Consider the following 24,835-nt stretch of genomic DNA (forward strand, 5'->3'; position numbering starts at 1 on the left):
CTTTTGGAGCAGCCTTGCTCCAGACATTGCTCAGACCTAGCAATCCTATTTCTTGTTATGTTATGCCCATCACTATAAACAGTAGCTGCAAGCATTGATGAAAAGAGTCTCCCTCAGCCACAGATGGTTCATGCACATAAGCAACCTCTTGAACTGAACCTGGGGTTTAAAACTAATTTATCAACATCTTTTATTACATGTAATAAACATGTATCCAGTGACAGTCCTCCATAGAAGAAACAGCTGATCTCAGCGCTCTCAGCCAAGAATTCTCTGTGGTTGTGTGATGCTCAGCCATCCCAGTATCCATACAGCACACCATGAAGCAAGTCAGAGAGGCTTGTGCAGTAAGAATATGGCTACCAATTAACTACCAGCAGTAGATATGTTGTCTAAATGTATTGTGATGACACAGTAAACATTAAAAAGCCTCTTCTGGGCTTCCAGGCAGTTGCTCGTGCCTGGAGCACTTTCCAAAAATACTTCACATTCTAAAAGAGAATCTTTTTCAACAGCAGCCTTTATCTGTCCCAACAGATAACATGAAGTTTTGTGCAAGAAACATGAAAAGTTGCTATTAAAATGTTAGCAGAGGCAGCAAAATTGTTTGTGATTGCAGACGAATGCAGAATGTCCGGATGTTGCTGTATGTGTGCAAGGGTTACTTCCCATGCTTGTGCCCTGCAGGACTGACATCTGGACCAAGAGAAAGCTCTGCCTGGCCCAGCCTCCATCTGCTCTGGACTACTTGTTAAGCACAATTAATGCCACCTGGAAAAAGCTCCAGCTGTTGTGAAGTAAGCACAGGTTAGCTGGAAACGTGCAGCAGATGAAGCTGTCTTGGTGTGGAGCGCAGGCGGCCTTCCACCTTGTGCCAGTCTATGGGCCAAGAGGAGTGCACATGAGGGCATGCGGTGATTTCCTTTGTTTCAGTAATTTTCACAGAGGCTCAAAGGACAGGGTAGTAACTTTTCATAGCTCCCATATAAATGTTGCTTCATTATAACTAATTAATGACCAGAAAATGAGTGGATTTGTACAAATCCTGCTGGAGACTTTCTCCCTGTTTTTAAAGGGATTGGGCTAAAAGGTACAAGAAAAAAAACCTCATTATAATGGAGGATTAAAGGAAGAAAGTGTGCCCTAAGGCAACTGAGTGCTTTGCACACAATGGAAGACTGTTGTTTCTGCTGAGATTTAAAATAGGATGAAACTTTGTGTATTGATAGGATATGAAAAAAAAGCAGTGGGGGCTAGGATAGGGGCTAGGACAATGCTGGGCATCCATCAAAACTCCATATAAATTACGCACAGAGGTGGAGAAACATTTGACCAGAGCTGAGCAAGTGGAATATTTATTAATTGAATTGACCAGGATGAATTTAGCCAGACATGAGTGGATTTTTACTGGAGTTCATCCAGAAGAATTTTTTTTTGCTTGTTCCACCTCTATGAAAACCAAGAACACCGAGTTCTTTTTTTATATCTTCTTGCTGAGACATACATTTTCTGCTTTTATCCTTGTTATTAAGGTTGTCATCAGGAATCATTAAGGTTGGAACTAAGATCATAGAGTGCAAACACGAAAACCCATCAAAACCATGCCTACCAATGATGTCCTTCAGTCCCACATCCACACGTTTCTTGAACACCTCCAAAGACAGTGATTCCGTCACCACCATGGGCAGCTCATTCCAGTACATTGCCACTTTTTCTGAGAGTAATTTTTTTATAATATCTAACCGAACCCTTCATGGTGAAACTTGTCCATTGGTAAATTCAGGGATCCTTGTTTCTCATCCATGAGTGGTTCAGAAGTGATCCTTATCAAAGAACATGGTGCCTGCAGATGTATTTTGGAGACATAGCTAGTTGTCCAAAGATTGAGCAGGGCATAGGCCTTGTATGGAATTAGTTCAGTTGGATAGAATAGTTCACTGCAGAAAGGATAGACTAGAGTGCTGCAGAAGAATAAAAGATGAAAATGACGTTGCAAGAAGCTGTGAAGGAGTTAGGAGGGAAGGAGCTAACATGCTGCAAGTTTTGATATTTGAGGCCCAGTGGAGCTGGTCACAGGCACTTTGACTTACCCAAGCTGTGTTTAGGGACAGTTTACTTTGAATTTTTTATGTAGTGATGCAAAATCTACCATCTCTGAGGAAAAGTAAATGAGTCTTGGATTAATGGTTCACGGTCCCAGGTTCATCTCCAAGGAAGTGTGTGATTCCATCCCTTATCTGGCACAAGTATGTATGGATGGTATTAATCTTAGACTATCATAGAAGTCATAATACTACCATAATAGCTACATGGTTAAGAGAAGTGTCCTCCAGACAACCGGTGTGAATGTGTCTCCATCAGATGAGAAGTGCTGGTGAAAAAGAGAAATCCACATTTTTTGTAAACTTTCATCCTTTACTTCTGTATTTCTTTACTTTTTTTCTCTTTGTGTAAGGATTAATATTTTCTCCTCTTAACTCTGGTGTTCTTTGGGCTTCCCTTTTGAGGTATGCAGATAAATGCTTAGCAAAGCCGTGCTTCCAGAAGATGCATCCAAGATTACATTTTTATTCCACTGTGTGGAATAAAGTTGATGCTGCCTGGGGCTTCCTGACAGGGACTGTACTTTTTCCTTCTCCCTCCTTCTATTTCTGGGCAGCTTCATCTCTTCTAGTGGAAGAGTCAGCACCCATGAGTTCAAATGTGGGTTATCATCAAACTGAGCACAGTGTGAAGGAAGAAAAGGTTTTCTCCCAAAGTTGTTGAAGTTGTGAATAGGGTGCAGGTGTGGGCAACCTCTGCTTTGTTTTTCCCTTCTGATGCTATTTCATGCAAAGGAAATAAGCTGCAAGTGTTTAGCTTGGCACTGTAACTTTGGTAATTGTATCCAGGGCATAGAGTAGCCCAGGCTGGTTCTTAATCATTCACTCATTAGCGCAGTGTCATTTTTTCTTGGAAGACAAATAGAGGGTAAGAAATTGTGTCAGCCCATCAGAGAGGTGGCTGGGGGAGGATGACATACTTTCTTGGTGCACTGCTTGACTGTCTTTCAAGCACAGCTGTTGCTGCTGCTGACCATTTTGGAGAATATAGCTATGTTTGAAGTGCCCATCTGCTTGCAGCTGTTGTCATCTCATTGGCGTGACCCTGTCAGAAGAGAGCAGCACAACTGTGAGCGTGCCCTGTGGCCTCATGCTATTCCTGCCTGCTTGCTTTCTGCCGCGCAAAGAGCAGTTCTCAATACTTCGGCTATGGACAGTTGTCATCAAAACACTTCCAAAGGGGATAGAGAAATGGGAATGCTGTGGTAAATGCCGCTGTGAGGAATGTGTCTACAGTATCATCTGCATTTATTTCAGTTGTGCTCCAAAAGTATGACTTGATGCTGTAGTGAGAGCCTGCATGGACTACAGGGAGCCTGGCATGCAGTTTGAGATTGAAGGAACTTTACTTGTTTAGTCTAGGGAAATGCAGACTGGGATATATCGGAGATTTATGTCTGCCTCAAGGAAGGAAGCACCAAGAAGAGCTGTAGGTTGCTAAAGCAAACACTCAGGGCTGGCAAAAGAGCAAAGACGGATAAGCTAGCCTTTAGTGAATGTAGACTAGAAACTGGAAGCCAATCCTTGAGGACCAGACAAATACTTCCATGGCAACTTTGGGACAAATATTCATAGCTGTTTTTAAGACTGAGCTCGGCTAAGCTTATGAAGAAGATTAGCTGACATGCTTTGCTGCTGAAACAGGTGATGAGACTGAATGAGATGGGAGATCTTGTTTCCTTCTTGTGTCAGTGTAAACACTGCATGTATTTATTAAGGTTCTGCAGCAGGTTTGCTGTGAGCCTCAGGCACTGCAAATGACAAGCACATTCGTGGATTTGAGCTATACAGACACACTGCATTGGCCATGAGCTGAAGCAGTTTCACAGGTTTAGGGGGGATGCCTAGATTAGTAGCTGGCCATCCAAAGTAAATGTCATGCTTAAGGCAGGATGATGCCTCTGTTCATTTGGAAGCTGAATCCAACTCAACATCTGCTGCTTCTTTTTTCTCCTTTTTACTGAGATTGCTTTTCAGCCATATCACCAGACAGACAGCCAAAACCAGCATGGCCAGGGAGGAGCTGAGCATGTCCACTGCGTCTCTGTTAGAATTGCTGCTGGACTAATGAAATCTGTGGAGATGCTACATGTGATCCTGAGACTTGGGTTTTATAAGCACCGATGACATTTTCTGCCTATCTTTCAAACCAAAAGAGCTTGCACTGTCATGACTGTTGCATTCTATGGGCAGCTCAGGGATAACTGGGACATGTTGCTTAGGGAGAGGTAACAATTTTCAAGCAGTCATTCAGTATCTCCCAGGACAGCCACGCTTGACTTGGATCATATATTAAAAAAACCCTAAAAATCCTGGTAGCAGTCAAAAATTCAAGGGAATATCTGTGTCCTCTTCTATTAATTGTTTTGGGATTTTTATCATCTTTCTCACTTGTAAAAGTGTTTGACTTTTGGTCCTTTGGAGATTAAAAGGTGAGTAAGCAGCAGTTAGATCTGATGTGAAAAGAATGTGAGTGAGAATTCAGGATTTCCTGCCTACAGGGCTATGTAACTAACAGTGAATGGGCCGAGTCAAAAGCACAGTAAAGTTAGATGCCCTTTTAATTCAGTGTGGTGTGAGCCAAGTCTCAGAAACCCAGGTTGCTGAGATCCCAAGGCTAAACTTTGCCTTACAAAATCCCTTCTTTCTGCATTTGTGGCGGCAAGATTTGTTTGGCAATATGTTGAACTCTCACAGGTCTTCACAAGTTGTTTTCTGTGAGGTGCAAAAATAACACATGCTGCTCTATCATTACCAGGGCTCAAAATGGTGTATTCAAGAGAGGTGTGCATCCAGTGTCTAGTAAGATCTTGGTCTTTGTGATCTCACGCATTCCTTCTGAGAATTGTGGTCTAAAGAGCTGCTCTCATGTGCAGCTGCTGTGCAGGGCATTTGGGCAGTCTTTTTTTTCCTACCCTTCTTCATTACTGATTTTCCTTTCAAACAGAGAGTAGAAAGTAGTGTTCCTCAATTTTGTATTGTTTATTTGAATTAATCTTAACAGACTTTGATAGTCCAGACCATAGTCATCTAATTAACAGGGTTTGTTTTGTTTTGTTTTGTTTTGTTTGTTTGTTTTCCTTTAAGAATAAATGTTTTTTCTCTTCATGGGATAAGATTTTGTTAAGTACTGAGAAAACTGTGGTGCTGAGGAACTTCTTGCCTGTGTTCCTTCTGAACTGCCCCTTGCAGTGGAGCACCTAGTATAACCTGATATTGTAACCAGTATACACTGTGTTTTCCCAGTAACTGCACTTTTTTGATAGTTGGATGGACATTTGGTATTAGTAGCAGTATTATATCACTGGAGGCTTATGGAAGAAAACTGTAAGCCTCTATGGATGGAAATGAGAAAAAGATTTATGGAAAGAATCTGCATTTTTTTTATAATACCAACTAAATGTAATGGGAAAAAAGAACAAAGTTTTGGGTTTAGCACCTAATCATCAGCTCTCATCACAGAATCACAGAATCACAGGTGTTGGAAGGGACTTCAAGAGATCAAATCTAACCTTCCTGCTAATGCAGGTACCTTACAGTACATTCCCACAGATTGGTGTTCATCTTGGTCTTGAATAACTCCATAGAAGGAGACTCCACAACCTCCCTGGGCAGCCTGTTCCAGTGCTTTGTCACCCTCATGAAAAAGTCTTTCCTCATGTTCCTCTATACAAGTTTTGGGCCATTGCTCCTTGTCCTGTCGCTGCACACCATGAAAAGAGCCCTGGCCTCATAGATGTGGCCCTTTAGGTATTTATCAACATTAATCAGCTCCCTCCTCAGACTTCTTTTCCCCAGGCTGAAAATACTCAGGGTATTCTGTCTTTCCTCATACGGGAGATGTTTCAAACCATTTATCATCTTTGTGGCCCTTCACTGGATTCCTTCTAGGAGATCCCTGTTTTTTTTGGACTGGGGAGCACAGAGCTGCACAAAATAATCTAAATGCAGCCTCACCAGGATGAAGTAGAAGAGGAGGATCTCCCTTGACCTGCTGGCCACGCTCTTTTTAATGCCCCTCAGGATACCATTGGCCTTGCTAGCCACAAGGGCACAGCGGGTCCTGTTGTCCAGGACTCCCAATCCTTCAGTGCAGAACTCATTTCCAACAGGTCATATCCTAACCTCAGGTGTGAGAACTTAACTTTCTTCCACAAAGTCACAGCATGCTCTTCACATTCACCTTTGATAAAACATTGCTGCTTTTCTAAACATTTTTATTTGTGTGTAGAAATATACTTTGCCTTTTAGGGCATGTGCTGACATCGTGTATTTTTGGTGTACTACCTGAGGTCTTGCACAGATTGCCTACTGCTAGAGATCTGCAGAATCTGCTCCTTTATGTCACAAGTAAAATAGGGAATAAAAAGAAGAGAACACATGAGGTGCTCAGTGTGGCAGATTTAAATCAGGAGATTTAGAGATTAGTCTCTTCAAAGTTTCTAGCTCTCTCCTTTCCCATTAGGAGTCAGAATGGAAAAACAGGTCTGTGTTCCTGCAGAAAGACGCTTGCCATAGGGAGGGAGGAGTGGTACAGCTGAACCACAGCAGTAATAATAAAGAGCAATAGATACAAGAAATACCCGTCACTCTTTTCAGGGAGAGCTCAGCAGGCTGAATTCTTGAGCTTTGTTATTCAGTCCCACAGGCTAGTTCTTGTGATCACAACATTGCGCACAAAAAGTTCGGTAGTTACTGATTGAGAGTAGGAAGATTAAGCTCTCAAGTGCGTCTTCGTATACCTCTGCCCAAATTTTAGACCATCAAACCATGTATTTAGCTGTTGCCAAACCTTCCAATTACTTAAGGCCTTTAAGTATTCATTTCCAGAACTGAGTCTCTGGCTCCTAAATAGCAGTGTCCTTTGCCAGTCAAGCTACAGGTACAAACCCAGTTTCCAACTTCATGTTACCTTTTGTTAGGGAAAAACAGAGCACTATGATGCATTCTTTCTCTCACCAGATCTGTTTGCACTTTGCATACAAAAACAGGACTTTCATGAAATTCTGTTACCTTAGTACCTTAGTGTACTAAGTAACTCTGTATCTTAGTGTCACTTCCAGCAAGTGTCTTCATAAGCGTACTTTCTGCACAGAACTTGCAAAATAAGCTATAAACACCTTTCTGATAAAAAGCACAGTGAAATTAAATGATTTCCCCAAGACATCATGGCCTGGGATTGCATTTGACCTCATAAATTCCAGCCTGGTGTTTTAGCCACATGCATTCTTCATGTGGTTCCATCTATCTGACATCATATCTCATCTTTTTACTCACGGACAACTGGAAGGCAAACAACATTAATGGCTTGATCAACTTGTGTAAGTTCTTAACTGTATCCAACAGCTTTGTCCTTAATGGGAAATAAAAGGAGGTGTAGGAAGGCAGCACTGGTAAATCCTGGAGTCTCCTGGAGACTCACAGGAAATTGAATGACCCTTGCTTGAGAAATGCAAACCACAAAATGTGGGTGTGATGCTTACTGGTATGTGCCTTGCATTCTCCTGTGGGGACCAATTGCATTTGACATTGCTACTGTACGCTCTGTCTACATTTTCAAGGAAGATTTCAACTTGAGTTTTCCTGAAAACATCCCATTGGAGAAATTGCTGTGAGTGCTCTCATTTTGATAATGTCTGACACCCAGAAAGCTCCCTTCTGGCATTAAGTGTTGTCTGGTAAGAGGGAAGAGGGAAGGACTTTCCAGCAGAGTGGGCATCCATTGGCATGTACTCTCTGTGTACATGGACCCTCACTCAGATGCTACATCCATATTTCCATATGGTTTCTATTTGGTTTCTGTTTGCTGTTTTTCCAGAAGACAAGTCAACAATTATATTATAGAGTATGGGAGTGTTGATATTAATTTCCTGACAACAGGAACATCTCTCATTTAAAACAAGTAATAGGGTTCTGGTAGTCCTATCTTTCTGTTAATAAGAGAGGGAGGGAAGCCAGTAATGCCAGGGGGATAAGAGAGAGAAGTTTTGGGAAAAGAAGCACATTGTATTTTTACAGGTGCGGATCAAGTGCTTCGGGTACAAATATTTCGTAATGCAAAAGATGTAAAAACAGCTTTACTCTGTTGTTTACAATTAATTAACTGTCCTGAATAACTATCCTAAAGGATGAAATGCCATAGTATGCTTTCTTGACTAGCAGTTTTCAAGAAAACTTAGTTTATCCTCTTAGAAAACAGAGATCAAAGACCTCATTAAGAAGCTTTCTTAACAGGCTATATAGGGAAAAAAAAAATTAACCTTAGGATATTTCTCGGGATAACTTAGGTTTGGGACATTGTAGCATGCATACTTCACTATTGACTCTGCAGCCACTTAATTCCTCACCTGCTCTGTTCTTTATTTATATTCTTATTTGCCTTCAGAATTAAATGTGATAAAAATGTGTTACATGGGTAATTATGAAAGCATTTAATAAAAAATGGAAGATATTAAGAGGATAAAGGATGAAAGTGCACGTGAACAGAGTTGTTTCCATTCCGGCAGATATGTTAGCCTGCCAAGGGAGTGTTGAAGGGATGTGTGGAACGGCTGTTTCTCACCAAAACTTGCATTTCTACCCTTGGCCACACTCCCAGCCCAGCAAAGAAGTGCATGTCATTTTAGCACAAGGCAGTTCATCTTTCCTGCCTTTGTAACCTAAGTCCTCCAGTAATCCACGTTAGCGTCATGTCCGGATTCTTACTCAGGGACAGGATTTGTCATCTGCTCCCGTTCTGATCGTTCTAAAAGCATTTTAATCGCTGAAATATTAGCCATGGTACCTAGGTTGTTCTGGCTTAAATCACTTCCAGCTATTGAAGAAATAACTGTAATTACTTGAAGCTTTCAGAAAGCTCTTTGGAAACGTCAAAGCATGAAGCCCCAGCTTCATGTGCTCCCAAAGTAAAGGCCTACTGACATTATTAAAGCCACTGTTAAACACTGTCTGTAAGTATAGTTTTGATCCTGTGAAACAGGCCTGCACTTCCACATTTTTGCAGGCAGTCCCTCTTACTTGTCAGTTGTGTCTCTGCAACAGAGACGGATGTTGTAGCAGACATCTCAGCCGAGTCGGTGTTCACCGACTTTGTGTTGCTTGCTGGCCAAGCCTAGTGATGTCTGCACTTATCTGGGTTTTTCTGGTAACTGCTGCTGCACTATGAAGGACTGCATGTTTATGAGGAGAATGATTTTCTCAGAGAACTCTTTAACAAAACCATCAAATGTGTGAATGTTTCTGCTGGTACTGCCCAGACTTCTGAGGCTCACCTGCAGAAGTGCTTTACTGTTTTGACACACTGAGCTTATGAGTCTTGCATTGTTCCTCTGCCTCCTTGTATCTTATCTGGGTGGGACTGTGGCAGGAGATAAAATAGTGAAGATCCCTAAGTCAGATTAGAGTCAATGTAAACCTACAATTACTTCTTCCTCTGCTGAAGAAAAAGAAAAGCCAAGATGAGACAGTGGCTTGATCTGTGTGGCTGGATTTGCATGTGTGCAGCGTCCCACAGATTTCTAAGGCATTATCAGGATACGGAAGTGCTATTTCAGTTCATCAGTAAAATCTCATAAATGCTGCAAATAACAAAGCTTTGCTCTTTTATGTTGTCAGACTCATGGAGTCTGGGCCTTGGTCTGCAAAACTAATGATCCTTTTAAAGGGGAAAGCTTATTATAAGCAAGATGACAGTATATGACATTTCCTGTGTTTCAAAGAGCTTATTTCATGCATTTTGAAGAAAGCCTTTCGATATCATTTAGGTTGGTAGCTTTTTGGTTGGTTTGGGGGTTTTGTTTTTTTGTTTTGTTTTGTTTGTTTTTTTACTGGCTTTATCATGAGAGCACTTATAGCAGCATGTGTGTGAATCTCTTCAGCAACATGCTGCACATTGCCAAAGAGAGAACACTATGCCCAAGAGGGGAGGGCAGGATCCATCCTTGCTGCAGAAAAAGGGAGTTCTTTTGAGCCCAGCGAAAACATAATAGCAAAAGTAATGAAGTGATAAATCTTCGCAACAAATGCAAGAAATAGCTGAGATGATGTCTGATAGCTTCTAAAGTGGAGTCAAATGCCACCGGTAGAAACAAACAGATCCAAGATTTGCAGGGGAGGGAGTGACCTCCAGAAGGAGGAGTGGGAGGTTCAAAGGTTATCACCCTATTTATGCTAATTGAGTTTGAGCTAAGCTCTTCCTAAGAAAAAAGCCTCTTATTGAATTTGTTATTCAGTTCCTCCGGGTGCAAGTGGAATGGCTGTAGCTATGTCTTAGATTCTGCTGGAGAGGCCACTGAAGTGTACAGCTGGAGGAATTTCTCTCAATTGAAGCATCCCTTAGATGAAAAGCAACCAGGAGACCTGAGATACTTGCGTGCCTTTTGCTATTTAGTCTGTCTACAGAAGGGGCCAAACATGTTCAGGTACACGGCACCCTGGCAGGTCCTCTGCTTGTCCATGGAGCAGGGGCTGCGGGTAAGAGCAATTTATGTTCATACTTTTGTTAAACATGTGTAATTTGTAATCTTAAGAACGCGTTGTGAAGGACAGGCAGTGTCAGAGAGCCCTTCCTCTGTAGCAGTGCGTAATGTTTATTCCTGCACTGTCTACTCCCATTTTGTTAGTGTTGAAGGAATAAGTAAGTTGTTTGTTGTGTATGTGTATGTGTCTCTGCATTTCTATTCCTATTGAAGAGTACAGTAGAGAAGGGCTTCTACATCACTCTGTCCATCTGCAATTGGAAAATACTGCTAATAATTTTATTTCCATAGTCCCAACTATCACTGAGCTTTTGAAAGATTTATGGGCATGAATTAATTAATTATACCTCATGGCAGTCTTAGGAGCTGCATGTTAAGGAAAGATTGAAGCCTGGATAAGTTCAGTATTTTATTCAAGATCATGCAGCTTGTCAGCAGCAGATAGGAGAATGAAATCCAGGTCTTCTGATTCTGAGTCCTTTCAGTTGCTTAATACGTGCCGGTTGTCTCCTAAATTGGATTGTCTTCAGGACAGCCTTGAGGACTCACAAAAACACAGCAATTAACTGTAGCAGCAGAACAACTACCAGCAAGATTGACACCTGAAAAGTGTAAATTTAATTTAGTTTGGGATATCATTATTTGTGTACTTACTCTCACAGTACATTGCAGTGTTTTTCCATGAAAGCAGTCCACTGGTCTCTGATGGCATTTAATATGAAAGAGTTACTTTGCAATTCAAAAATACCTGTTGCATGTCCTCAACTATCCTGATTTTATCTCAGCTCTTGAAATATTTGGTATGGCTTTTCCTTCCAGAAATGACAAATGCCAGAAATACCTTCCATTCTTGAAATACGTTTCTAGCCTCAAAAGTAGCAAAGAAATACTGAAATACATGGCTTCTAAATACTACATCCTGATGGGCTTTTTTTTTTTTACTATCCCCCTGCACTGAGGACAAAGCAAGTCAAAATTAAAGTGCCATTTCTCTCATTTTGTTTGTATACGTTTCAAGACTTGCTTTTCACCAGCTTTTATGATTTTTTAAATCATAAATCTCTCTAGAAATATCAAAAATCATCTAGAAAGTGCATACTAGCAAACAGAACACTAAACTGCTGGAGATCTTCCATTTGTTGTTGTTGCCTGTTCATTCAGACTGTGTCTTTTCTAATCCTTTCCATCCTAAGGGATCCAAACTGTACAGGTTCTGTAGATCACTTAATCATTATTACGTAAGCTTTGGGATGGAGCTGGTATTTTGTGCTGTCAACATCTATACAACAGCCTTCCAAAAGAACATAAGTAATCTCTCTTGTTTTAATTTGAGTAAATCAGATTTTAAAATGTATTTTAGTGAGTGTAAGGATAATGTCCTTACCTACTTGATGACCTCGGAAATGTCCACTGTCTTGTCTTAAGTAATAAAAGGACCAAAAGTTATCCAAAAATTAATCCCAGATTTTATGTTTCTGCATGATTGTGACAATAGAACACATGCTATGTGTTGTTTGTTCAGTGGATTGGGACCGTGGTGCTCTCACAGGGTCATGATAATGTCCATGCCTGTTTGGCATGGAAACTCTTAATACTGGGTGCTCCTGGACTGCTAGGTTATAGTTTTCCCAGCTTGTTTATTTACTTATTTATCTTTATTGTGTCAAGGAGGAGTAGGGCAGCGCTAGGACTTCCAAAATGCTGATGCCTATGTGAAGTCATCCCTGAACAGCATCTCCAGGATGTTTGTGGGATCTCCTTCTGCAAAGGTTTTTGCCAGAGCTGATCTAGATATATTTAGAACAGAGTTACATGAGGATGGAAAGAGCTCAGTGTCCTTTCCACCCTGTGATGTCAATGAATTCTGGTATGGTTTGCCTTATTCCTCCTGTCCTGTTGGCTGCCCCAGCCCTCTGGTAATTCCAGACACGTACAGGTACTCATTGTGTTCACCCATGCACATAAGGCAGCAAGACAGAGTAACATTTAGAAGCATTTGCTGTGCCTTACTGTATTGTTAAAGCTTCTGGAGAAATACAGATGGGCTGTATGCTCTCCTAGCTTTCACAGCAAGTCTCTAAAGATCGTTTTTGCAGAAGCTCTTATCATCTTTTTTTAACCCAGTGTCTTAATTTAGCATTACTGATATATATATATATTCAGGAAGTTCTGTGCAGTGTTTTTTTTGTCCTGGTTCTGACTTTTTAATACAATTCTGTGGCCATAAGTTATAGCGTGTCTGAGCCCCGTGCATTACCAGAAGCTGTAGATGAAAAGAAAATTTGGCCATGTGTTCAGCAAATCCCTGAAGGCATGACATTCTTCATTGAGCTGTATGCACTGCAGAGTGCTTCAAGTACTAGAGCAATGACAATAAATTTAGGATGTTCAAATCCAAATGCACTAAGGTGTCAGAAAACAGAATGCCAGTATTGGCTGTGGTTCAGACTCTGGGCTTCGATTCAGGATACTAACTGAGCCAAAAATTAAATAGGATGCCTGGGGAACATACTCATCAAATTTTCATTTGCCCACTTTCTGTCAAAGAGGTTGTAAGATTAAAATCCTCTATTGTTACTGCAGTATGATTTTGTGGTTTTGACACCAGCTTAAACAAGGAAGTGTGTATTTGTGGTCCAGTGAAATCTGCTGGGCAGGTGACTGTCTTGTTGAAATAAGTTGGGCCGTGAGCTTTCTTTCCTTAGCTGCTTTCTCAAGAACAGGCAGAGGTGGCTTTCCCGTAAAAAATGATACTGCACTCCCAAATGCATGGTTATGCCTGCTATGCCATGCCAGCCTATGAAGGCACAGCCTGCTATCCACAGCCATGTGTTTGTTACACACGTGCAAAGACAACTGTCTAAGACCAAGTTGGAAGCATTATTTACAGCTCTGCTCAGGAGGAGTAAATTCCATAGGACTTTCTGCGGGTAGGAAGCTTTGAAACCATCCATTTGGCAATGATGGGGAAGCTTCTTGCGGCCCTTGGGTTACAGTTCTCCCTTGCAGATTTCAAAAACAAACAGTATCAGTTAATATAATTGTTTGTTTCTTTCTACCAAGTATCTGTGTTTCTCTATTGCAGTGAGCTAACTATTCTAGCCAGTGATAAATCTCATGTTAACGTTTGCCTTTGCAGACATTTCTTTACGTTAATATTTATTAAATCATATTAATTAGGCAGCTGATGAGAGCATGCAGTTGATCTTTCTGAAGGAATGCTGCAATATTTCATCCTTGCTGTTTATGCAAGCCAGTGGGCCAGCCAAAATCTCCATTTAACATTTCATACTTAGAAAACTGTGCTACTCACCTTTGACATGAGTGAAGGCTGCCTTCCACTCTAAGACTTCAAGACCAGTCCTGAGGAAACCAGCAGCAAAACTCCTCTTGGTTTGAGTGATGCGGTAGTGGGTGTATGTGGATTCTGTGGCCCTAGCTAGATGGTACTATTTATAGTGGTGCCCTCAGTATATTTTCCTTTAAAGTTATTGCCAAGGGCTTTGGAGTTAGCACAGATGGGATTAGTGAAAAGACAGCCACCTCTGGTCTCCTGGTGCACAGCAAAACTATTCTAAGACTAATTAGGAGTGCATCTAGCAATGTGGTTTTACCAGTAATTTGATTTAATGAATGCTGCTCATTTAAAAAGCTGTAATTTGTGCTCAGTCCGTAGGAAGCAAGGAGGAACTGCAGGAACATAAATTCCCCAAAGCAGAGGCGCAGCCTATCCCGGTGTGTGACTTAACTGTTGAGTGCTCTGTGTTTGCAGTAAATTGTTTTAAGCTCAGATGAAACTGAAAGGCCTTATCTGTAAAGGTAGATACAGTCCCTTCACTTCAATGAGATATATTTTGCTCAGCTCAGTGCTGTTTTTTCCTTTGTACACATGGGCATTTATTGCAGCATCTCCAGATTTTAGTGCATTTTAAGGTGGCATGCTAACAGCAAGACTTGGAAGAAGTGCTCAGGTTATGACTGCATTCAGATAACGTTTCTAGCTGACAGTTCTCAGATTCTAACAACCATTTATTAACTCCAGCACTTGAAGCAAATAAATTCCCGTAGGTAACCAAAGCTGTTTTCATTATGTCTTCAGTGATTCAGCTGAACTAACTCCTGGCTTGTTCTCCTCAGAGTACAGAGCGGATACAATTTCCTGGCATTTTCCAGGAAGGAGGCTGATTTCTAACGTAACCCTCCTTTCAACAATCCATGTCCTGTCATGGTGGAAAACTCATCATCTCATCTTGGAACTGGGGTGCCATTTCAGACCGGTAGTCTGTCTTGGTAAAAAGTAAATATGAAAACGTCCTAGGAGGAGCTGACTCGTGCTTGACATTATGCAGCAGCAGAAAACAACTCTCTGATTACATAGATAGCGATCGTGCAGTGCCAGTCCTTTTCTCAGCATTGAAGAAGAAAGGGCGGCAGACACGCAGCGTGGCTGGATGGCGCTTGCTTATCACTAGTTACATCCCTCCTGTATTGCCAGTCTTTCTGGCTCTTAGTTTCACAATAGTTAGCATTCCTATTAAGCTTTCAGGTCATACAATTGAAGAAGTACAGAAAAAAAAATTGGCCTCCTTTAAAAATAATTAGGAAAAGTTGCTTGCTTTTTCTGGTTGCAGAGAAAAGCTCTCAAATGTCAGGCTGACCTCCAGGGCTTAAAAAGCACAAGAAAAATAAAGAGGATTCTGTAAAGAGTTTTGTGCTTTTAAAAGGAGTTTCTTGATTTTGAAGGACTTCAGTAATCATGTCTGAGCAAATGGAATTAGTCAGATTGCTGTATGATTAGAGAGATTTAGTACCATCAAATGCAAATGACATTTAAGCCACTTCTAGCTTGTTCCTGTTGCAGCGTGATGTTCATTCTTCTGCTTTTCAGAGGTGATCCCAGTTCTTTGCAGCTTTCATTTTCCCTCTCAGCCTTCAGGTTTTAGCGTTGACTCCACATGTCTGACCAAGATGTGGAAGCATTCACTACTGTATTTGCTTTTTACGCACACATTAGGTGTTCAGCTGCATGGGCTTTCATTCTCTGCTCTTCATTTCCTTTATCTAGACGCAAAACTACTCCACGTCTGAGAGAAATAATAGACCTTTTACTGGGATGCTGTTATTTCTGCTCACTCAAACAAAGAGAGTGCCTTTGAAGACAGTTGTATGGTCATCATAACCTCATGCATCTTAACACTGAACTAAACTGTTCCTTTTTGTTTAAGTAGATATTGTGCATAGCAGCCTTAGCAATTGGTGCTGACACTTTTTTTTTTTCAAAACTAGAGCTGAGTCAGCAATCTGATTTTCACCAGTGAGATACTAAATCAAAGTATGTAACCTAGGTGTTGGATATCATCCATCACATGCAGCTGATCCCATTTTACCTGGTTAATAAACACTTGGTTTTGCAGTGTCTTTTGGCAATCTGTGATTGGCTTTATAAGCATTGTTAATGTAGTGCTGTTGAAGAAAGTTTTCTTCCTTCATGCTTCAGTCAATAAAACCTCTTCCCATGACAAGCCTACAGTTGTGCAGGGATAAAGATGTATTCTATTCTGGCATATTCTGTTTATTGTCCATCTTTAATCCTGATATTAAGTGTTAAATTAGACATAGTAACATAATTAAAACAAACAGTTACATTTTTAGTGAAGAGAAGGCTTGTGGAATGGAGTTTGAATAGCTGTCCTTTAAGGATTTGAGAGTGATATTTCAGGGCTGTGCACTCAAAGGAAGACATTTTCAATTTTCTCTTGAAAATTATAAATATTATTTGTTAAACATTTATATTTTGGTATGTTAAAAAAAAAAGAAGTTAAACACAACATAAATAACATTTTCTTGTATATTCCGTAACTTGCAACTCAAACCTTGTAAAAATTAAAATTTTAAAAGTAAGATTTCTGTGGGCTTTAAAAGGATGAACGCTTCCAATGAGAGGTGATCAGCTGAATGGAAGTGGTAAGTTCCCATGCTGAAGTCCAGTGATATTTATCTGGTTGTCCTTAAGTAGCATGGCAATTGCAAAACAAGAAATCCTGTTCCAAAGTCGAGGAAATCTAAATGAGAAAAATACGCTAATAATTCTGGGACCTCAGTATCGAATTTAGAATATTATCTTCTAAAAGCAAGAATGCTTTGATTTTTCTTCACATTTCGTTCACTGTAAATCTATTTGTGTTCATATTGAGCATCATTGTTGGCAAAATGAAGACTAATATCCTCAGTAAGTCTTGCTGCTGATCACTGAAAGCAAGGTTTCTGAATGCAACATGAGAATCAAAGGAGTAATTTAGGCACCAGAGGAATAATTCAACCAATATTAAAAAAAATCAGAAAACCAGAAGACTGCAAGTGGGATCTCCAGACATCCACAGAACTTGCTGCAGACACCAAAGAATTGCTTCACATGTGCATAATATCATGCATTCACCTCACTTAACTTCAGCCTGAATTTAGAATTTATAGATATAAATAACACCATGGATGTAGGAATCCCTGTGGTTTGTCGACCAGTGGAACAGAAGTGAAATAATGGTGTCAGGAGACCTCAGAAATGGTGAAAGAATAGAATAAGCAGGAACGAAGGCAGGGGAAGATGAGGGATAAGCAGACCCGTCCGTCTAGAAGCAAAGTGTAGGGAAGTCCTTTCATGAAACTGAAAAGAAATGGAAATCCCAGCACCCTCAGTGCCACAGGCTGAAGGAGGCAGAAAGAAGGTAATAAAGATCATCTGGGGCAAGGGAGGAGTGGTGGTTTCAGCAGGTTCTGTGATGGGTAACCAGAAGTGTCTTCCTATGTCTCCAGCTGAGCATCACTTTTACTGTTCTCACTCAGTGAGAAAGGCTTTTGACTCTGCTACAGTTGTAGCTATAGGTTTGAGCATACGGCTGTATAACTTCACTGACGTTTTCTGGCACTAATAAGAAACAGATCCTGATTATGCGCTCATAATTTCTGCTGAGCTTGTTTTGATATAAATTCTAACTAATTAAAACTTGGCTTCTGTTCCCCAAATCCTTGCTCATCTTGTGCTGGGAAGCAAAATAATACCAGGATTTAAGGGTAAAAAAATTGAACTTTTGCCAAATTCATTTTTTGTTTTAATTCCCAGAAGAAAGTGTTGTCCAAGCGTAGCAATCATTAGGGAAAAAAGTTCTTGAGCAAAATCGTAATAAAATGCATCATTAATCATAACCCTCCCACATCCAGGCACTATATCACCAGACACTTTGTTGGAGGAAGGAACGGCACCGTTGATATTCATGATTCATTACATCCAAGGGTTAGAAGGTTTAAAGAGTCAGCTGTGATCACATTATGATCAGCGTTGTGACACAGACCACTGAATATCCCTAAATTGACTTCTGTTTGGATTAGAGCTTATCTTTTAGAAAAACATCCAGTTTTGATTCCACACGTCCAGCAAGGGAGCATTCATCACAGCTTGCTTTAAATTGTTCCTTTCATTAATTATACTCACAGCTAACAGTTTCCTGTTAGAAGATGTGCATTACTTTGCTCTTCGTCTCTTTTAACACTTCCCATTGCAGACAGAAATATCTCATGCTCCTTTCTGCTCTGAAGCACTGGCAGCTTTGTCTGATGTTTGTTGAGCAATCACTTCTTTTCTTGCATAACCTGTGGTCTTTGGAGAAGTTCTGATGTATAGTGTTAATTACAGTCTGTTTAACAATCCAAGAAACTTTCTGAGCATCTCTCTTCAAGTCTCGCTATTGGTGAGCTAGCATACTCTGGCTAGGAATTATCATTCTTATGGTGTGTGCATGGCTTCTGCTTTTCATTCGTGTAGCTTTCACCTTGTCACTCATGTATCTACCTCTTTGATTAGCTCTGGATGGGACTGTCAGAAGGCTGTTATTGCTATGTTAGAACTATGTTTCAGTAGTGTTCAGCACATTGCAGTTTACAACTGGGTTGTGCTTAGAGCTTCCAAGCATTAATCATATTTCCAGACATACTGGTCAAGGTGAGGTATCTTTGTCTGCAATTTTGACCTGGTTGGGCAGTGCTTACAATATAGTTCACTTTACAAAATTGAAATGTGTTGATACTGGAGACTGCACGACAATGAATTTGTAACATGCATAGGATCTGCAGTAGATCCAATGTGTTGATCAAGCAGCGTGTTAGTTACCTTTAGTCAAAATTTGGTGAGGGGATAGAGTGCACTCTCAGCAAGTTTTCTGATGATACAAAGCTGTGAGGGGTGAGTGGACCACAAGGCTGTGCTGCCATTCAGTAAGACCTGGGCAGACTGGAGAGCTGGGTGGAGAGGAATCTGGTGAGGTTCGACAAGGACAAGTGTAGAATGCATGCATCAGTATGGGTCAGGGATTGACCTTCTGGAAAGGAGCTCTGCAGAAGGGGACCTGGGTGTCCTGATGGACAGCAGGTTGCCCATGAGCCAGGAGTGTGCCTTTGTGGACAAGAAGGCCAGTGGTGTCCTGAGGTGCCTTAAAAAGAACATGGCCAGCAGAGTGAGAGAAGTAATCCTCCCCCTCTACTCTGACCTGGGGAGGCCACCTTGGAATACCATGTCCAGTTTTGGACAAGAAGGAGAAAGGAGTCCAGCAGAGGGCCACAAAAATGATGGAAGCATCTCCCCTGCAAGGAAAAGCTGAGACACATGGGACTGTTTGGCCTGGAGAAGAGTAGACTGAGGGAGATCTTATCAGTGCTTATAAATACTAAAGGACAGATGTCAAGAGAATGGGACCAGGCTCTCTTCAGCAGTGCCCAGTGACAGGACGAGAATCAGTGGGCACTAACTGGAATGTCAGAATTTCCATACAAATATGAGGAAGAACTTATTTATTGTGGGGATGACAGAGCACTGGAACAAGCTGCCAAGAGAAGTTGTGGGGTCTCCTTCTCTGGAGATATTCAAGACCCACCTGACACCTACCATTGCAACCCTGTAGGGAGCCTGCTTTAGCAGGGAGTGGGGAACTGGGACTGGGACTGGGAAATCTCCACTGGTCCCTTCCAAACCTTGCAGTTCTGTGATTCTGTGGTTATGCCATAATTTGCAAAGCTTTAGATGGGGTTGGTCTATGCTCCCATGATGGCTGTGAGCTTCACACCAGAGAGTCACCATTTGGGTCCTCACGAGTGCTACCCCTAGTGCCAAGTATGTAATGCAGTTTAGAAGTTGTCAGGTTTTACAGTCTCTTGTACACTGGACTAGCCTATTGAGGGTCTGTTGCCTGTCCTTTGAGCACTGCCATGAATGAGGACCATCAGCAGTCACATGCATCCCTCACTGCAGTTTAGAAGTGAACCTAGAAGCCAGGCAGAGTACAGCTTGTGTTATGAGCCCAAAATGGAATTTCTGCCAAACCTGAGAGTGAGAGATTCTGTATATCAACTAGAGTGGTGCCAGGATGCACCAGACAGGTAGGAGTCTGGGCTAGCTTGGCTTTGAAGAAATGCCCCTAATCACATTGCAGATTTCTGCAGAGCTTCTCTAATAGCTGGATGTCATGTTACCTCACAGAGCCATGATCTTTTCTTTATCCTTTTGTGACTACACTAATTGTAAGAAGAGATGTCAGTGCTAACGCACTGATAAGCACATTAACCAGGTTGTTTCTTTGTCAGTTGCTGAGATATTCAGAAGGTAGAAGTTTCCTGACTGGAGGCATAATATGCCTTTGAATAAATTTTGCTTAGCTCACTTTCCCAGCAAAGCTCTGTCCAGATGTGGTTTTGGAAGTTACCAGCTGACACCATACAAAATTGCCCAGAGAAGCTGTGGATGCCCCATCCCTGGAGGCGCTTAGGGCTAAGTTGGATGAGGCCATGGGCAGCCTGATCTGCTGGTTGGCAGTCAGCCCGTGGTAGAGGGGTTGGAACTGGATGGGCTTTAAGGTCCGTTCCAAGCCAAGCCAAGCCATTCTGTGATTCTGTGAAATACTTCTTAGTTCATGTCCGAATTTACATGCTGTAATGGCGCCCACCCAGCAGAGTAGTAGAGTGCTGTGCAAACAAGATTTGGGTGGAATGGCAACATGCTCTTTCCATGCTCTGACGCAACAAACCAGAAGTCCCAACTTGGGCAAGATGCCCACCTTTCCCTACCAGCAAACAAGATGAACTGCGCTTGTGCTTGTTTCAGAGAAGTAGATTGCTGTGGGGATGTTTTAAATTAAATATCAGCACACTATGAAGCAGCCTGAGTAACTTTTCTACTGAGGTGGTAGCAAATACTAAGTAGCACTGTACATTTTTTCTGTCTGAATTTCAGATTCTTTGACATTACAAGTCACATCTGTAATCCAGTTGGATTTCTAACATGTTTTGTTTCTCCCTTGTGGACGGGACCTTGAAAAATCCTCCAAAGAGTTGCTAGGTTGAACATCTGAAAGGTCAAGCATTTACATCTGAATGTACACACATCAGGAAGGTGTAGCTGAGACTGAGTCTGATCTCAGAACCACTTCTTAAGGCGTCAGGATGCGAATTTAGGAGTTTGGCTTTAAGCACCAGCATTCGAGTGTTTTTGTTCTAAGTGCATGGTCTGCAGTGTTTGTGGTTCCAACAGACGGCGATCTCTGCTTTCAATACACCTGGAGCTGGTCCAGCTCTCCACTGTTGTCTGTGTGCAGGCTCCCGCGCACCATTCCAGAAGAGAGGCTGTTTCCCACGTTCGTCCCACTTGCAAACAGCAAAACAACTCGGTTGTCTTCAAGTGGTTTTTTACAGTGAGTCACTTTTTATAGTGCATCGTATCCTTGTCTTCACAGGAATTTTGTGGTAATTTTGAAGCAGCGCAAAGGTTATTAGTTTTATTTGCCTTTTAATGCTAGGCCTGCTAAGAGGATTCTTCTTTTTTTTTCCCACCTGTGATGTAAGAAACGTTAAACACCATCTGAGGAAAATGCGTTGTTATTTATAGGTAAATCCTATTATTCCATTAGCTAATGGATCTTAAAAATAGCTATAAGAAGTGGTCATTCATACATTTTCCAGCAGCTGACCACTGCTTTCTCCCATGAAAAGCATCCTTTCTGATGAATTGGTTAGTGAGAATTCAGTGTTGGGAGAGGAGAAGGAGATCTGTTACCATAACTTTATCATGTGTCGTAGATAGCTGACAAATAAGCACTTGTTGAGCCACTCTGTAATTGCATTAGTCTGTAAACTTCTGCTGGCCTGATTTCCTCTCCTATTAAACTGAATGAGAAGAGTTGGAGACAAGCTTGGGTACTTGCACACATAGATTAGAGATTTCCTTTTTTGGAAGTTTGTTCTACTGGCTTGTTTTTCCATTAAAAAATAAGACATGTTTTTGGTCTGGTGCTATTTTTTGTTCTGCCAAAAAACTGTAATGCATTAAGCCCTGCATGTAAAAAATGCTCAAAATGTTTGTTTGTTCTACACTAAATTTATTTATAGTCCAAGATCTCACATGATGAGGTCTGCCAGCATTGTCATCAAAAGCAATACAAATTGAGTTCTAATATTAGCTGTTGTATTTGTTTTTCTGGTTTGTAACTAATTCAGGTCATTGCCTTATTTTGAATGTGTCAATTCTGATAAATGATATTCAGCTGACAGGGCACCCACTACTCTGCTGTCTGTAAGTTAGTGACTTGCAGAATATTAAAAAAGGAAAAAATATGCATGTTTATCCGACTCATAATGATCTCTTTCTAAACAAAGCAGTTCTTGTGAACCTGCCAGTCACTCACAGAAATCAGGGGCAAAAAAGCGCTACATCAGTTTTTACTGCTGTATGAAAACGAGCTTGAGGTTTTCTCCTTTGCCCTGAGTTCTGTCCTCTTGAGAAGCCACTGGGGGCAGCACGGGGAGCCAGGTGCTCAGGTATTGTTGGGAACCTGAGGCACGAGCTGGGAGCTGTGTGGCAGGAGCAGCTTTGCTGCTTCAGCCCCAGCCCTGCCGTGCCCCTCATAGCAAGCGTGCAGCCAAGGTTTGTCCCAGATCTGCTGTGTGGCCAAACAGAGAGCATTGCTCAGACAAACACCAAGCAGCGCTCCGAAGTTCAGTCTCCCAGCCTGGAAGTGACTGCAGCTCCAATGCTTTCACATTAGCTGTTAATAAGGCACCTAAAATCTTGGCATCAACCCCTTCTTGCACTCTAAAGCCCCATTTACTCACCAGTCAATCAAAATAGAGACAATGAGAAATAATGTGAATTTAATACTGCAGTTGGACAGCGATGTCCACCAGGGTTAGGCAGTGCCTTTCACATGACCATCTGCTCATCTGTTGAGAGAAGAAGGACCACTGCCCTAGCAGGGACTCATACCTGAGGATTTCACTTTCCTCTGCTGGAGAGAATATGCCAAACAGCCAGAAAAGCTTCTGACTGCACGTACACTGTGAACAGAATCTTTAAAACATTCATTAAAATGCTTAGTGAGGGAGGTAGAGGTTTTGTCTTTCCATTAGGATAAAGACCTCTAGGCAAGAACGATTTAAGGAAAAAAAACAACAAAACCTGAGCAGAATATTTACAGACTGCGCTGCTATTGTGCTCTTCCCTTCCCTTCCCTTCCCTTCCCTTCCCTTCCCTTCCCTTCCCTTCCCTTCCCTTCCCTTCTCTTTTTATTTCTTTTCTTTTCTTTGAAGCCTCTGTAGTGTTGCTTCAAAATACTGCACTAGCATGAGAAATTTCTCCTAAACACTACACAGCATTTTACTGACAATCATCCTTCCCGATGTTTTGTTTTGTGGATGTAGATGGAAGGCTCCAATTTTGATGCAAGAGCCAAAACCTGTGAACAGAGGAGTGGTTTCCCTCTGATGGCCCTGTGTCCCTTGATTGTGCTCTATTCAGAGAACAGTTATTCAGCCCTACCTGTTTCTGGTGCTGGCTTGCTCTGCCTCTCTTCCTTGCTCCGTGTTACAATTCCAAGTAACGTTTTGGCCCTTTTTACTCATTTACAAAAAGAGATTTCCTGCCTGCAGGGAGAGGAAGTGCTGGCACAGAGCTGTTCATCAGCAGCTCCCAGGTAGAGCAGCGTGGACTCAATTCAGAGCCTTTCTGTATCTTGAGGGCAGCTTTAGGTTATTTCAGCTTGGGAGCAGCCTTACATAGCCCCTTAGTCAGGGGCTGAACATCCCCAGCATTGGTTAAGTGCATGAGTGGGTGGTCTTTCAAGGCAGGCAGGCATTTTAAAAATGCTTGATTGAGATCATTTTGTAAAATTGAGATAATTTTTGGAAATGTTTTGAAGTGGTGCTTCTGCTGAGTGGTTTGAGGTCTCTTTATGGAGGAACTGGAGAAATGCAAGGTGTTGTTTTGCCCATCATCCCTGCAACAAAAGAGGAGGTACTTATGGCTGTATGGGTTTCTTGTTGCACCTACTTTTTCCAGAGTGTGTCCCTTAATACATGCCCTTGTGATGTCATCCCATGCTGTGTCTGTGATTTATTAATCACATAGGAACATAGGCTGGAAAAAGCTGGGCAGCTTTCTCCAGACCTATGGTTTGCCTGTTTGGACCCACACATAGCTGCATGAGATGACACTTGGCTTCAGTCACCCTCTGGCCCTGCAGCAGTTACATCAGAGGACTCTTCCCTCTGCAGTTCCCCCTAGCTGTACAAAATAGCAGGAGGAGGAAGAGATGAGCCCTGGAGATATGATCTCTGTAACTGCCAGGTGTGCCAAAGCTGGGAGAGCTTCCCACGGCCCAAGAGGCAGCTGCAGGCAGGACACACTGCCTAGTGCAATTGCTTTCCAGGACCCAGCAGCCTTGTCATTGTTAGAGCCTTAATTTGCTCAGCAGCTGGGTTGAGCCCAAGAAATCATTACAGGTTGATTTTATTGTTTGCTGTCTCTATTGTTGTAATATGAGCAGGGAATTAAAAATAAATGTGCTGATGTTTGCATAGAGTGTGAGACAGCACATCAGCATAAAGACCAGCACATTACCCCAGACTCCAACTGAACTCTTCAAAATGCAAACCAGGAAGACTGCTGTTTATGAGCCATGCTTCAGTGTCACATTCTGAGTACAATCCATACAGAGAATCTCAGTAGAAGTCAGCTAATGCAGAAGTGGGATGAACTAAAACCACAGTACTTGTTCCATTGCACGATCCTGCATGGAAGAGTGTGCATGGTGCACTCATCACCAACTCTTACACTGAGATGCAAGCAGATGGTAGGTCGAGGGAGTCAGAGGGGGAAGAGTGACAAACAACTCAAGAGAAAGCTGAAAGAAAAACCAAGACCAGTAAAAGGAAGAGAAAACTGGA

At 41.7% G+C, this 24,835-nt stretch overlaps 1 protein-coding gene across 14 annotated transcripts in view; it reads left to right on the forward strand.

The window, feature by feature from the left end:
* Positions 1 to 24,835, forward strand: part of PALM2AKAP2 (PALM2 and AKAP2 fusion) — a 246,313-nt gene that overhangs the window by 188,540 nt on the left and 32,938 nt on the right. For 2 of the 14 annotated variants that reach the window (XM_085213921.1, XM_085213922.1), the window contains exon 1: positions 10,500 to 10,574. The exons of 11 other annotated variants lie outside the window; for them this stretch is intronic. In XM_085213921.1, coding sequence (XP_085070047.1) covers positions 10,515 to 10,574 — 60 coding nt within the window. In that variant the 5' untranslated portion in view covers positions 10,500 to 10,514. Of the gene's footprint in view, positions 1 to 7,604; positions 7,714 to 10,499; positions 10,575 to 24,835 lie in introns of those variants that run through there. One more of the 14 variants, XM_085213926.1, reaches the window with a different exon arrangement.

This window comes from Meleagris gallopavo, chromosome Z, assembly GCF_905368555.1.
Source record: "Meleagris gallopavo chromosome Z, MGAL_WU_HG_1.1, whole genome shotgun sequence".
Lineage (NCBI taxonomy): Eukaryota > Metazoa > Chordata > Aves > Galliformes > Phasianidae > Meleagris > Meleagris gallopavo.